The following is a 15051-nucleotide window of genomic DNA, read 5'->3' as shown; positions in this document are numbered from 1 at the left end:
GCCTCCCAGAGAGCTAGGATTACAGGCATGAGCCACCGCACCCGGCCAGCATCATATTATTAACAAAATTCTTCAAGTGGATTTTTCTGGGAGAGGATACTGAGTAGTGCTACAAGTAATTCTCCTCAACATTTTTTTTTTAGCAGCAAATGTAACAAATTTCATATGGCTACATTTTTAATGTCCTCCAATAAAAAAACCTTAGCATAATTAAATGCAACTCAGTGAAAGCAGTTCAGTTAATGTGTAGGTAAATTAACTTAGTGCAAGTGTTGGGCATTTTTTGATCCTGGAATAGAATTTAGTAAGAGTATAGCATGTTTCTTAGACTATGTTCCATGTTCCTTAGTCTATCTTTCCTAAAACTTACTTCTGTCAGCTGGATGGCAGAAAGATCAAGGATAACATATTTGGAAATTGTCTGTGATTTTTTTTCCTTTCTCTTTTACAAAACTTAGAAACCATACCTGCATACCTGGTTGTCAGCCGATTGAGGTTTGTTAACATCTGCACTAGAGGTGTGTCACTAAGAAACAAGAAATTTACATAGTAGTAGGAAGGACTACTGCTTTAGAAGGAGAAAGCTGAAAAAGGACAACAACTACATACACATGCACACACATATATATTATGCATGTTTACAGATATGTGTACGTATTCATGTTGCAGGAAGGGCATAGAAAGCAGGGCAAGATAAAGCCTTTAAATTACTGTCATTCGTTACTTTTCCCTAGCTGCAATAAATAATTGCAAATTCAAGGTGATAAAGGAATAGGAAAAGATGACTTTTTAGATAATTTGTCCAAGAATGTTTTGGTGTGTCCAGATCATAAAATCTCACAATGTTTGCAGCTATTAATTTGATGTGTAATTGTCTTCTTTTGCATCAGGTTGATAAAACAAAGCAAGTGTCCACCTATCAGGAAGTGATTCGTGGAGAGGGGATTTTACCTGATGGTGGAGAGTACAAACCCCCTTCTGATTCTTTGAAAAGCAGAGACTATTACACGGATTTCCTAATTACACTGGCTGTGCCCTCGGCAGTAGCACTGGTCCTTTTCCTAATACTTGCTTATATCATGTGCTGCCGACGGGAAGGCGTGTGAGTACTTTAAAACCTTAATAAAAAATTAGAGAGCCTGCTAAGATAATAACATAGAATATTCCATTAAAAGCAAAGTTTCATTTAGTTCATAAAATACTTTATAAATGAATTGAAAATGTGTTCAAGTTAAACTGCAGCACTTTATTCCTTTAAAATGAATTAAAATAGTTTTGAATCTAGTAAATCAAATTAGGAGATATAATTACTTTATTCAAAAATTATTAATGCTTGATGTAAATTCATGCTGGTAAAACAGACCGAAGAATAATTAAGGCTAGATATTTTGGTTATACAAGCCATCTTATGTGAGCACAGACTTCAGAATCTATTGACATGGTAATTGCATTTTAAATAAATAAATTGTCTTAATTTGATCAGGAGTGATGGTCAGAATTCTTACTGAAATCTTTCTGCTGTCAAACAGGGTGACATAATCTAAATGTTTAAAACATATTTAAAAAAGCAATTTAGGAGTAAATTAATAAGAATAAGGTATAATTTGAGTAATGAGTCTTCACCTCATGAATAGTTAGTACTTTCAGGACATCTATGTCAATTAAGATAATCTCCTGAGATTATCTGGAAGTCAGGATAACAAAGCAAAGGATAAAAGATTAATAAAGCAGCAAGTAGCAAATTCTTCCATTTTACATGTAGCCTGATTTCATTATGTCATAGAATTTATTTCAGTCAAGAGCTTGATTCTTAATCTCCATTTTTTTTTCCGTTTTTCTATGTGTTTCTCATCAGTATTCCATCGCTGTATGTGTACTCATCCAAGTAATGTCATAAACCTGGTGGCAAATGCTGCCTGGTTGCATTTAATAGTAACAATGTCAGCATTTCCACATCATGCAAGATCCCATGAGCATATAGTCTTAATGTTCCAAATATCAATGCTATTATTTAATTCATAAATTTTGTTTTGTTTCTAGGGAAAAGAGAAACATGCAAACACCAGAGTAAGTGTCTTCTTTCCTGTTATTTTCTTTATCATTTTTATTCCACTTCTCAGTTGCCCATCATGCTCCATACATGTGTGTCATGCTTTGTTTTCATTTGTCATCTTTCATAGTTTATTTTATAAATGTGAAAGCTGCTTTCTAAATAGAGATATTTAGGAGGGATAGAAATCAAAACTAAAAAGGGTTTGAAAACTAAGATTACATAGATAAAAAATTAAACCTAAAATATTTCAGATTCAGAATATTAACTTGCCATTTATATTATGTGATTTCCCAATCTGCATTTCTATAAACCAGAGAACAGATGAAAAGACCTTTCATACAAGTTTTCCAGAATCTACAGTAATAACCTACCATAAAATGAAACTTCTGTGAGTATTTATAAAAGCCCCACCAGAAGCAACAATATAAAAGCTATCTGAACTGTAGAAAATAAATAGAAAACTAGTTTGTTACTTAGGGCTATAATATTAACACAATGCTTCATAGCTTAGTTTAATGGAAGACTTATGTATTTAAAAATCAGTTTATAATTTTTAGTTTTGCTATGTTAAAAGTATATGAGATTTATCTCTTTGTGAGATAATTTGTAAAATGCCCAAAATGCAATAATGTCTTGTTATTTTAAAAGAAAAAATATATTTCATAACTTTTTCAAATTGATGATCCATCGCGCTAATATACAATTTTAAATATATGTTGTTTTATTTCTTTTTGACCTAGCATCCAACTGGTTCATCACAGTGCTATTCAAAAATCTACCAAGGAGCTTCGAGACATGTCCAAGAATAGAGAGATAGCATGGCCCCTGTCAACGCTTCCTGTGTTTCACCCTGTAACTGGGGAAATCGTACCTCCTCTGCACACAGACAACTATGATAGCACTAACATGCCTTTGATGCAAACGCAGCAGTAAGTATCCACTCGGTGCCGTAATGGCTAATGTGCATGTATATTTTTTTACAGACGAATGTCTGTAAAAACCAGAGCTTTTCATTGTCATGTTCGTTTGTTTGTTTGTTTGTTTATAACTGGAAGAAGAAATACCAAAAGGATGTTAATAGTGTAAATCCCATCCCCACTGTCCTGACACAAACACAATAGAATTCTTTTCAGGAAATGCTTTTATTTTCCACTTCACTAATCCAAACACAAACATATTTACCTTTATATTTAAGAAACTGACAGTGATAATAAATGAACATATATGTTTGCTCAAAGATGAGTTAATTGTGAAAAAAACATATCCTAAAGCATGTCAAATTGATTAATTTTTTTAGAGATGTTGTTAGAATTATTTGGTCTTGTTAACCTTTTAAAAAATTGTTATTAATATAGTCCTATGGAATCTAAATTTTTTGCCTAAGGGTGAAACAAAGGGTTTTTAGGGTTTTGTTTTGTTTGTGTGTGATCTGCTTGTATACTAAAACAAGTAGTTCCAATTTGAGCTATAAATACCCGTTTTATTAGTGCAAACGTTATCAGAAGGACCACAGTCAAAAAGCCCGGAAGAAGACTTTGTAAGCGGCAGGTATGGGGGAGAGGTGAGGAAATTGCACAGTTGCTCTTAAGAACCCGTGTCATGTGCCTAGAAGCTAGATTTTGATATAAGGGAATGGTGGGTAAAACCATCATTTATTTTTAAGAATATGGCTTTTTTTTTTCTTTTTAAACCATATGTTAAAATGGGTTGAATTCAATTGCCCCAGGCACTAGAAGTCACAAAGTTGGCTTTTGAGGTTCTCTTTTTCATTTTACTTTTGTAGGTGGAATGAATATGCAAAAAATCTCTCTCTCTCTCTTTCTCTTTTTCTCTCATCCTCATACACACACCCATTGGGATATGATATAATAGTAAATACTTATTAATTAAAAATTTATCTGGGAACTATGCTGGATACAAATTTTCCCATTGAGAGTGCTTATTTTGTAACCAGGTATAATGCATGTGGTAATTTGAAGATTAAATAATAATATGAGTAGTATAGACTAGATACATCTGTCCACAATACTTTAGAAATCCAAAAGTATTACGAATATTTTCCTAAAGTTCTCGAATGTTATTTGTGTTAGAGTTGTATAGACCAAGGATGTGTTTGTGTGTGTGTGTGTGTGTGTGAGTGAGAGAGAGAGAAAGAGAGTGATTAATAAGTCCTATTATCAGTGTTGAAAATTGCATACATTTAAAATTTTGAGTTTTGCCAACATTAATATATCAGGGATATAAATATTAAAGTTACAAAATTTAGTTGTACTGAATGGAAATGATGGATTTCTGCGCTCTGCAATGGCCAGTGGGCCATCTGTTATGGGTCATCGTACAACCCAGTTTACTAGGATGCACTGATGCACTCATGAGAAATACCAGTCAAATTTCAAGAATATTATAATAATTCACAATTTGTCAATTTATCCTGCCTTTTTAAGATGAAAATTATGAATGGTCTTATCATTCACTTTCAAAATGAAAAGAATTTGTACTTATTCTCTAAGGCTAGTATTTCTTATATTGTTTGCCCGAGAGTGCCAGTGAAATGTTGCTAGATATTCTTCGAAACTGAAATGGGCAGTCCGGTTACATTGGCTCACGCCTGTAATTCCAGCACTTTGGGAGGCCGAGGCAGGAGGATCACTTGGGACCAGGAGTTTAGGCCAGCCTGGGCAATATAGTGAGACCCCATCCTTTTAAAAAAATTAGGCAGCTTTGGAGGCAAGCGCTAGCTACTTGGGAGGCAAGGCAGGAGGATTGCTTGAGCCCAGGAGCTTGAGGCTGCAGTGAGCTATGATTGCCACACTACACTCCAACCTGGGTGACAGAGCGAGACCCTGTCTCTTAAAAAAAAAAAAGAAAAAGAAATGGGCAAATACACTTGGAAAACAGATTTTGTTTGTTTTTTAAGCTACAAGATTTCTCAGACCCTCAGACAAGTATGCTGATATGCTTTGTGAATCCATGGGAAAATGTCAGAATAGGTAATTTCAAAAAACAATTTGGGAAATGCTTCTATTGACGAAGTAACAATACTATAAAATTTTAGAATACAAAACTATTTATTGTAATGCATAGGGGAAGTTGAATATGTTTGCATATCAGTGAAACTCTATGGCTAGTGAAGTTTAAGGGAGGAAGAAAGACCACTATCATTTTTTAGACACCTTTTCTAACCTTATATATTGAGAATACGAATAGCTCCTTAAAAATTATTCCGATTCCCTGTAGTTAGGATTTTTGCAACATTGCTACTAATATTCAGGCAAAATAAAATTTTCTCTCTAATTTACAACCAAATGCATCTTCCTGGTCCTACCATAACCCCATCAAGACTGTCATTATGTTGATCAAATCTCTCTATTTGTAAATGCAATAGGCTATTATATTGAACTTGCAACAATTTTAACATATATGTATTTTTAAGTCCAGAAAAACTTTCATATTATTCAGATTTCTGCTAATGGAAAAGCTCCATTAACTAGCACTTCTATATAAATAGGGTACATAGATAATTGATGATGTTCACGATGATTATTCTGAGGCACTGCAGGATCATCAAGTGCGTCTGACTCATCAGAGGAAAATTAAATTACATTCGGTGTCGTTTCAGCGTTGAGTGTATATTATCTTTCTTTTATTCTTGGAAATGGATAATATGTGCACGGTCTCTATGGTAACTCTCTATAAGCCAGAATATGTGATTAACCTCATTTTCCAACCATGCCAGATAATAGAGAATATATTGTATCAGGTTCATCGTAGCTGTCCTTTACGTAAATTCAACTTTTGCTGTTTACCTGAAAAACATAGCTGTGTGTTTAAAGTTTCATTTTAGCACCAAATAGACACATATAAATATTTTGGTCATTTGGATTGAACTGAATTCTCAAGATTAAAATGAGATATTATATTTGATGAGGCATTACAGTACATGATAACCAGGTATAAGCTTGGATAATGCTGCCTTGTACTTATTAATTAACCCTTGCTGAAGGGGCATGCATTCCACCTTCACAGATTCATACTAAGGGCACTGAATTTATCATTCACAAACAATTTGGCCAGCTACTGGATTTCATGTTTATTCTTCCGACTGGACACCAGAAATATTCAGGCATAAGGATATGGCAAAAGGTTGATGTTGGCTTCTAAGCAAAACTCAAGGATATTCAAGCTTTCCTTCAAAGCTGCATAGAAACTAGTTTGGTCTTTTAAATAAGTCAGTTTGCCTCAGAGAACTTAAAACAATTTTATAATGAGGGGCTGCCGCGTTATTGACTACACAGTAATATTTTCTTTTTATTTAATAGTAGAATGCTTCACAGAGCTCCAGACCGGCACCATAAATTAGTCAGTAGAAAAATGTTTAATCATTTGCAGATGGTAAATTAGAGGCGTTGATAAGAGACAAAGCTAAATTAGGTTAGAAGTGAGATTAGATTATTTGCCTATCCTGATAGTGTAGTCTGGGGTAGATAGTGTGGCCATGGACCCCACAGGGATCTCTGGTTCAGGTTACAAGCAAAGAGAATAAAGAGGTAGTGGAAAGGGAAGCCCAGGCAGAACCTGCAGACAGCATAGGCTCAGAAAGGAGGGGTTTCATTTTATGCGGTATTCCTTTTGCTTTTCAAATTACAGAGACAATATAAATAGTTAGGCTGTTCAAATTATCACATCATCTAGAAATGTAAGGGCGATTTCATTTCATTTTTGCTAATGTATTTATTCTTTAATAAGATCTTTATTTTGGAATGATTTTAGAGGTACAGGAAAGTGGCAAAGATAATACAAAGAGCTCCCAGATACCCCTCAGCTAGTGTCTCCCATTGTTAACATCCTACATCTTACAGTACTGTGATACGTTTGTCACAATGGAGAACCCAGTGTTGGTACTTTACTATTACGTAGCCTTCACATGGTTTTCAGGTGTCATTAGTTTTTTCACTAATGTCCTTTTTCTGTTCCAGGACTCTACTTAGGATACAACAGTCATGTCTCCTAGGTCTCCTCTGGTCTGGGCAGTTCCGTAGACCTTGCTTGTGTCCCATGACCTTGGCAGTCTTGAGGAACACTAGCCAGCTATTCTGTAGAAGGCTGCCCATCCCCTCCCTTAGACGGGTTCTCTGTATGTGTACTTAGTTATCTTTGTAGCTCGGTGAATAAATGTTACCACTAACTAAAATTTTTTCCTCTGTAGGCATTCTCCTTACTTACTATAATTTGTTTCTGGAAATCATATTAAAGTAATTCTTAAAAGTAAATTGGCTTTGCCCAAAGTATCGTTGTAGTGGATTGGGGGTTATGTTTGTAACCAAAGGCTTAACATCAAAAATCTACTAGAGATTTGATTGATGTACCTCAAAGATTAACCTTTGTAATTATTTAAATGAAAAAAAAATTAAATTCCAAGTCATAGAATTTTAAGTCCTAAAAGGAATGTTGAGAAAGAATCTAAGCTAGTTTTCAAAGCAGGTTACAGTCGGAATCACTGTGGAGCTTTTACAATACAGACAATACAGATCTCGGGCCCTAAGTCTGGGATTTGGAGTCTGATGGAAGTGTATGTTATGGTAGAGAAAGAAAAAAGGTTGAGAATCCCTGACTTAAATACTTAAAGGACGTAGGTTTTAAAATTGGGAGACCCAGAGCCTCTGGTATTTCAGGTGGGGGTGGGGAAGGGGAAGGGTTGTTACTCACACTCCTCCACATGGTTTTAAAAGGGGAACCATTTCTCCTGAATTCCCCTGTGTGAAACTGTGAGAGAGAGAGGCAGTCCATGCACCTTGTTTGGAGGGTTGGGGCTGTTTGTGGGTTTATGTTTATCAGCCTCCAGACTTTTCCACACCTCCTTAAACTGCCTGAGGAAAATGGTGTGAAATGAGAGATAATCAGAAAACAATGCCTGAGTGGGACAGAAAAATGCTAAACCTGGAAAAACTAAAAACCACTGAGAAATCATAGTCATCTTTGCAATTTTATGCTTGAGGAAAAGCACGTTGACTGGCCGATCCCAAATATTTGATTTTCTGAAAAAAGTGTATTATTAAATTTAATGAATTGTGTTGCCTTTTGGGGGAAGATCTGCCTCATTATTCATTTCTCATACCAACATCAATACCAATTGATTTTTCCTGAGTGAGGGGCATCTCTGTAGAAGACCCTTATGTAATGAATAACAGGGGAAGGTGCCCCACACATTTTCCAGGAAGATTTTAATTGGCTATACAAAAATTTTTCATATTCATTATTCCAAATGTAAACACCTAATCCAGGATAATTAGGTCTCCCTCAAAACAGGAAGTAGGTCGTGCTTAATCTTTCGCAAATTAACAAGTATAAAAGTAGAATTAAGTCTCCTAATTAAAGATAGTATCTAATCATTTTAGCTTTTATTTAAGTATTTTTCCATTTGTCCTCCCTTTGGTAATAATGAGAACCAACTTGATGGTAAAATTCTATAAATAAAAAAATAGGTTTTAATAAAAGTATCTGTTGAAGACAGTGTTTCAGGGGACCAAGATAATGGTTTACTGTTGACAGGAAGTGTCAAGCAGCCAAGGATATTTTAGAGCCATTCAATTCCAAAAATATATTGCTATATCTTATTGTTAAATGACTCCATACTAATTCAAAAGAGAAGTGTTTTGTATTCCACATAACTAATGTCATTTTCTTTCAACTCTGGCACAGATTCTGTGGCTTTATTCAAATCACTTTGCTTTTGGATTTTGAAGCAAGTAGCAATATAATCAGTTAATAATCATCAGCGTTACTTATAGAATTACTCTACAGGGTATCCAAGAATGTCAAATTACCTTAAAATGGTTATACATATAACAAATAATTGTGTGCTCCCCCAAATCACTTATTATTAATTTGCAAGTTATTGCCCTTGCTTTCTTAAAGAATGGAGGTTATGCAATGACTAATTTACACAATGTTCTATTTAACTGTGTGTAATTAATGGTAATAAAATTAGAAAATAATGCTAATAATTTAGAGAATTACAGTTTTCTTAAATTTCTACATGATGCAGTTTACACATAATAACCTCTCAGTTAGTCCATTAATAACTTAATTATTCTCAGTGGTTTTATGACTTTATTATGGTCCTTTATTTGAAGGATTATAGGGCCTCTGTTTGAAGGCCCCCTCTCTCCTGTGCAATTTCCTTTAGCAGCCTGCTCTCACTAAAGATGGAAATGCCCCTGCTTTCTTCCTGCATGCTGTGTGTCTTAACTCTAGAGTGAGTTGTAGGCATTTTTCCAGTATGCCTGAAGCAGTGCTCATGTGGGATACATCCCTTCAACTTTTAAATGGAATACATTCAAATACGCCCGTCATAGATGTATTAACACTCCAACACTCACAGGCTCACATGTAGTCACAAGTTTGGGCAGCCACAAAAACAGCTATGTGCGCACACCTTGGAGAATCTGGGGAGTCTCAACATTTTTTTTGGTTGAGCACCTTCTTGTACACTTAAATACTTTTGATAGAACTCATGTAAGTTTCAGTTGAAATTTCAAGGAGTGCATGTGCCTAGTTCAAACTTAACTAATTGGAACATGCACTTCAGATGCTTTTACATCCCTAAATCAGTATAATACACACAACTGCCTTCTTATGGATCTTCCCCAAGGTTCTCGCTAGTTCGTGTGTGGCACTTTCTCAAACAACCATCTGCCTTCACCTAGCCCAGCCCATTGTGATTTAGAAGGTTTAGCAATGTAGCAGAAGAGGAAAAAAATGGACGCTAGAGAAGAAATGACAGGGCATGGACTGAGTGGTTTGATCAGTGGGTTTCAAGCTGTATTCCACAGAAGGATCGGTTGGGAGGGCCCACAAGAGGGGGGGTTCCAACTACCTCATCCAAATAATTGATTTTAAACTTGGGGTATCCTTGATCTTGGGCTTTTGAAAAGCCTGTGTCTTTGTTTCCCAACCACTGCCTGTGTTAGAGCACCTACGTTTTGTGCTTTCTTTGTCCTCTTTGTTTTTTGTGTTTTGTCAAAATGAGTTGATTTAATTCGTTAATAGGCTAGGTAGCTAGAGCTGACAAGGAATGAGGAAGTGCTGTGGAGGGCGTGCGTGTGTGTGTGTGTGTGTGTGTGTGTGTGTGTGTGTGTGTGTAGGTAGAATGTGTGCTGTGTTGATTTTAATGTAGAATAGACCCACATCAGTTGTACCTGAGTAGTTAAAATAAAACACGTCCTCCCACCCCACCCTGGATGCCTTGTAGTTGCATTTTGACTTCTGTAGTAGGGATGTTTACTTTTCCATCTTAAAATCTAGAACTTATTTCCCTTTTGTGGTTTATAAATTTATCTTTTTACATTCACACCCAAAACCAATATAAATACATTGTGTGAAATACTGAAGGAACAAACAAACCAAAAGAAATACTCCCAAAAATATAATCATGGGATTAATTATTAATATTAAGTAATTTCCTGAAATTGAATTAGAATGGATTTTTTTTATTTCCTTAGCAATATATTTAAAATGGAACTGAAAATTTTAAAAAAGTCACTCGAAGGTATTAACTTTATAGATTAAATTAAGAGTTTAAACAGTATTTAACTAGCATGCACTGTTTTCCACTTTAAATCTTTGTATTTGGAACATAATATTTGCCTGGCTGAAATGATTCAGATCAATGGTTTTCAAACTGTTTTTTGGAGGTTTCTTAGAAATGCAATAGGGGCCAGCATGTGCTACAAAGGAAACAAAGCAGACAGGATTCCTAGCTCCCTTGTTTCAACCCAGGCAACCTCACATTTATCTCTTTTGTACGTCAGAGTTCTGCTTAGGATTTCAATTAAAAGGAATTCTGCTGACGAGAAACAAAAAACTTTGCAAATCCCTAGCTTGGAACAAACCTTACTCTGTAGCAAGAGGCTGACTCCAAGAATTTCTTCCACAAAGAACCTAAAATGCACATTTTCATAAACTAATTTTAATATCAAAATTTGAAAATAAGTGGTTGTATCTGTATGTTAATAAACACGTGTATTATGTGAGTCTTTGTAAATCTTCACTTTTGCATGTATTCATTCAAAACACATTGCATGCTTACTGCTGGAGATACTTAACAAAATACGATAGTTCTTACTGTTAAGGCACTTTGGGGCAGTTAAATATTTGCAGAGAAATATAATGACAATCAGCATGTGTAGGAAAGCATGCTAAGTGGTAACCTAATTGGGGGTTGCTTAGAGAATGAGGAGGCATAGAGAGGTGGTTCTTGAAATGTTATTTTTTAAATTAAAAATAACATGTTAAAATTTTTAATAATATTCCTTGCGGGAATTTTTAAGTCGTAAGAGCAGTACCTATCTGCTGTAACAATTTTTGAGTTGAGTTTGCAAGGACAAATGGGAGCTGGTTGGGTGTAGGCCATGATAGTAGCTATGATGGGTGGTTGTCTATTTCAAGCAGACAGGGTACTCCATGTAGAGACCAGACATAGCGATGGCCTTCTAGGCCACACAGAGAAGCTGGAAACTTAATTAGCAGATAGATATAGGGAAATATTGAAGCGTGTGTTGTCTGAATGACATAATCAGATTTGTGTCTTAGAATATCATTCTTACAGCAGTGTGCATAGTAGATTATAAGGGAGCAAGAATGTGAATAAGGAAACAAGTCAGACCAGTTATAAGGGTCCAAGTAACAAATGATGATGGCTTCAACCAAGTTAGCAATTGAGATGGGGAAGAAAGGGACAGATTCAAATAGATAGAGGAGAAATATCAAAAGCTCCCAAGTGATTGAATGTGGGGACTGAAGGAGCAGGAAAGGACAAGGATGATTTCAGCATTTTGACGAGTGCAGTTGGGTGGATGGCCAGGGTCATTCCGTGGCATGAAGAGAAACGAGCACAGGTTCGGGATAGTAAATGAAGGTGGTTGTTCTATACATTGTGCCGTGAGAATGTATGAGTGTGTGTAAGTGTTTTAGACCTAGATCTGGAAGTGTACAAGGTAAGAGCACAAGCTGTGGAGTCACTGTGTTCACATCTTTATCCACTGCTTCCTAGCTATGTGGCCTTAGACTTTTAAGGCTATTTCCTCATCCGTGAAATGGGGAAAATAATAATGCCTATGTCTCTCTTAAGGTGGTTGTGAGATAGTTTAGACTTTAGTAATTCCATGAATGTTATCAAATATTGTTACTATTTATGCTCCTCAGGCTTCAGTTTTCTCATCCATAAACTCATGAATGGGGACGGGGAGTTATGCTGGATCACATGGTCGGGGGGCACATTTACCTGTAAAGTTTTTCATTCTAATATGTCTGCTTTCTATTTACATGTATGTAAACAAATACAGTTTTATTAAAAAAATGTTAATCATTTCTAGGAACTTGCCACATCAGACTCAGATTCCCCAACAGCAGACTACAGGTGAGTACTAGGAGTAGTAAGTTGATGTTTATGGATGAAGCTGATAGATTAAAAGATGATAGCACTATAGAATTTATGAAGCTTTAGCTTCACCAAGTAAGGCAAAATAGTTATGTCCTTCCTTAATCAGACTTAGAGCCTCAGAAAAATAGCTTAGATTATTCCGTAGATTGGCATCCGAATGATAAACACAGGGTAAATGATCTTAGAGCAAAAGCATCCATGGAGGTCCTGTCTAATTAAGGAAGACTGAATAAAATCCCCTTCCTTCAGAGGAGCTCCCCATTCTTCCCCTTGGCATGAAAGATTCTTAGCTTGGATGCATCCAGGATTTGTCTCAGTAAGTGAGCAGCTTGAAACTGACTCTTACAAAAGGAAGCCATTGTGACTAATCACTGAGGCTTCAAGGGGATAAATGAGAAATTGTTGGCCTGGCTTTAAAGCCGGTTTAAAAAGCTGTTATAACATGACCAGTGACAACAAGATGGTGGACAATTCTCCCTGGACTATTCTGTTTCCCTAAGACTTGCTTTCTTTAAGTTTATTTCTTTCAAATGTCCCTAAAAATTTTCCACAGCCAATTATTTCATTCATCTCAATACTGAGTAGATAACTTATTCATGATTGTCTTCTAATTAGTGGTTGATTCTTAGTTCTAATTGCCAGGCAACCAGTAATGCCTTTGTAGCTCTTTTGGAAAAGCAAGAAAAGTTTTAAAAATGTAAGTTGGGTGTAGAATTTGAAGTATGAATAGTGGCATTGTGGCAGGGCAGCTATTAAGTACATCTCTTAAAAACTTCAGGCACATATAGAAATGTATTGGATGTTTTCATTCAGAAATTATCTTCTCTATTACTGCTTTCGGGAATTTAAGGAGATTTTCGTTTGACAACTTTTCAAAGATTTGAGGCAAGTATAATGAAGTTGTTCATCAGATTTTAATTATGAAACAATGTTTATCAGAATTTTTTCCTACAATATTGATGACTTATTTTAATTAAATGCTAACATGTTTCAACAAGACTGTTCGATATATTGATGTGGTTGGTGCTACTTTGTAAGCATTCAGGAGATTGATGAGGAACAAACTTTGCTATAAATATGTGTCACCCAAAGAGAAAAAAAGATAAATGAGTCCCTACTACCTCGAATTTCATGCCTACTTTTTTAAGAGGAAAAATTTTAAAAGAATATTTCTGCAATGGAAATGATAGAACTTCTTCCCCATTAACTGCATAGACTTCTATCTCTCCTAAGATGTCTGTCTTCTGATTCTCAATTATTTCAGGCATGGAGCAAGTAGAAGGGAGCAAGTTTCTTTAAAAAATAGTAAATATTTCTTTCGAGTACTTTAAAAATCCAGATTTTACTTATTTACCCACTAAGGGAAATAGGAAACTTGAGCAGCTGATATGAGGGCGATTTATTTGATAGGCACGTAGATTTTTTTAGCAAGTACACTTGTTAGTGTGCTGCATTTTAGTAATAGAGAGTATTTCCAATACAAAGACGATTTATGCCTGAGCAAATGTGATAAGAGCCCAAGAATTTTCCTAGGGGGATTTTACGTTGTTCAACCTAATTTTCTAAATTATTTTCTAAAACAGGTTTTGGGGAGCAGGCGTTTTGCTTGAGTCAAGAAAGCTTTGATCTCCTTTTTTAGTTAACACTGTAGCCTATTACCTACTTGTTTTCTTATGTTTTTCTGCAATTTGGATCATATTATTGACTAAAGTACACTATCTCCTCTTGGTTGTTTTGTTGTTATTATTGTTTTTTCAGTGAGTCCCCGAAGTATCTAACTGCGAAAGGGAGAGAGACTTTCCTAGCATTTTTTATAATTATGAAAACTCGTGTTTCTACCTCTGATACATTTAAAGCTAGAGTCATACTCCTGGAGAAAGGAGCTAAATGGGCAGTTACATCCCTTATTCCCATTCTATTCATTTAAATGAAAAAATAAAGTGTTTTTCAATTTCTAAATTATTCTGTTCTGTCTGCAAATGCTTGAATTCAGTGCTGTTTATGTATTTTCGTGGGTACAACAGCTTTTCTGTTCTTTCACTCTGGTTGTCCTAGTATTACAAAGAGGCGGCTACATTTGTGCATGATTATCATGAAACAATAGCTGGCCTTTTCCAAGTACCTCAAAGCCCTGTGCTAATGTCATTTTTCTTTATAAAGGTAATTTAGGCATAGAGTTTGTCTCTTGGATAGCAAGTAATTTTATTTGTAGCTACCTATATGGAATTGATTAGGGGAGAGTAGATTTTGAAGTTTCTTTCATTTAGTTAGTTGTTTTCTTTTAAATTCTCATCAAAAGCTTGAGAAATGGACTAGCTGCTAATGTTGTACTCCTGGACGTGAGCACTCGCTGGGATAATAGAGCAGTTAAAAGCTGGCAATAGCATTACCTTTTGGACTAGGCCCAAGCCATTAGATTTGCTGCCCCTTCAGTTTTTCTCATTTTCTCTGCCCTACCAACCCACATGATTGTTTTTTTAAAGCCATGATTAAAAGGTACGGTCATACATCCCGCGGTCAACCTCATTCATTTTGTTTATTGTGGGAGGAATTTTCA

At 35.5% G+C, this 15051-nt stretch overlaps 1 protein-coding gene across 3 annotated transcripts in view; it reads left to right on the top strand.

Moving 5' to 3' along the window:
* SGCE (sarcoglycan, epsilon) overlaps window positions 1–12481 on the top strand; it is a 66226-nt gene extending 53745 nt beyond the window's left edge. For 2 of the 3 annotated variants that reach the window (XM_012647871.1, XM_012647881.1), the window contains 4 exons: window positions 891–1102; window positions 2041–2067; window positions 2794–2982; window positions 12427–12481. In XM_012647871.1, the coding sequence (XP_012503325.1) occupies window positions 891–1102; window positions 2041–2067; window positions 2794–2982; window positions 12427–12481 (483 nt within the window). The remainder of the gene's footprint in view (window positions 1–890; window positions 1103–2040; window positions 2068–2793; window positions 2983–12426) is intronic. The other variant, XM_012647876.1, reaches the window with a different exon arrangement.
* Window positions 12482–15051: the final 2570 nt, after the last annotated feature.

Source organism: Propithecus coquereli, unplaced genomic scaffold (assembly GCF_000956105.1).
Source record: "Propithecus coquereli isolate 6110/MARCELLA unplaced genomic scaffold, Pcoq_1.0 Scaffold108, whole genome shotgun sequence".
NCBI lineage: Eukaryota > Metazoa > Chordata > Mammalia > Primates > Indriidae > Propithecus > Propithecus coquereli.
Note: the sequence above shows the minus strand (reverse complement) of the source record. Positions and strands in the feature narration are given on the sequence as shown.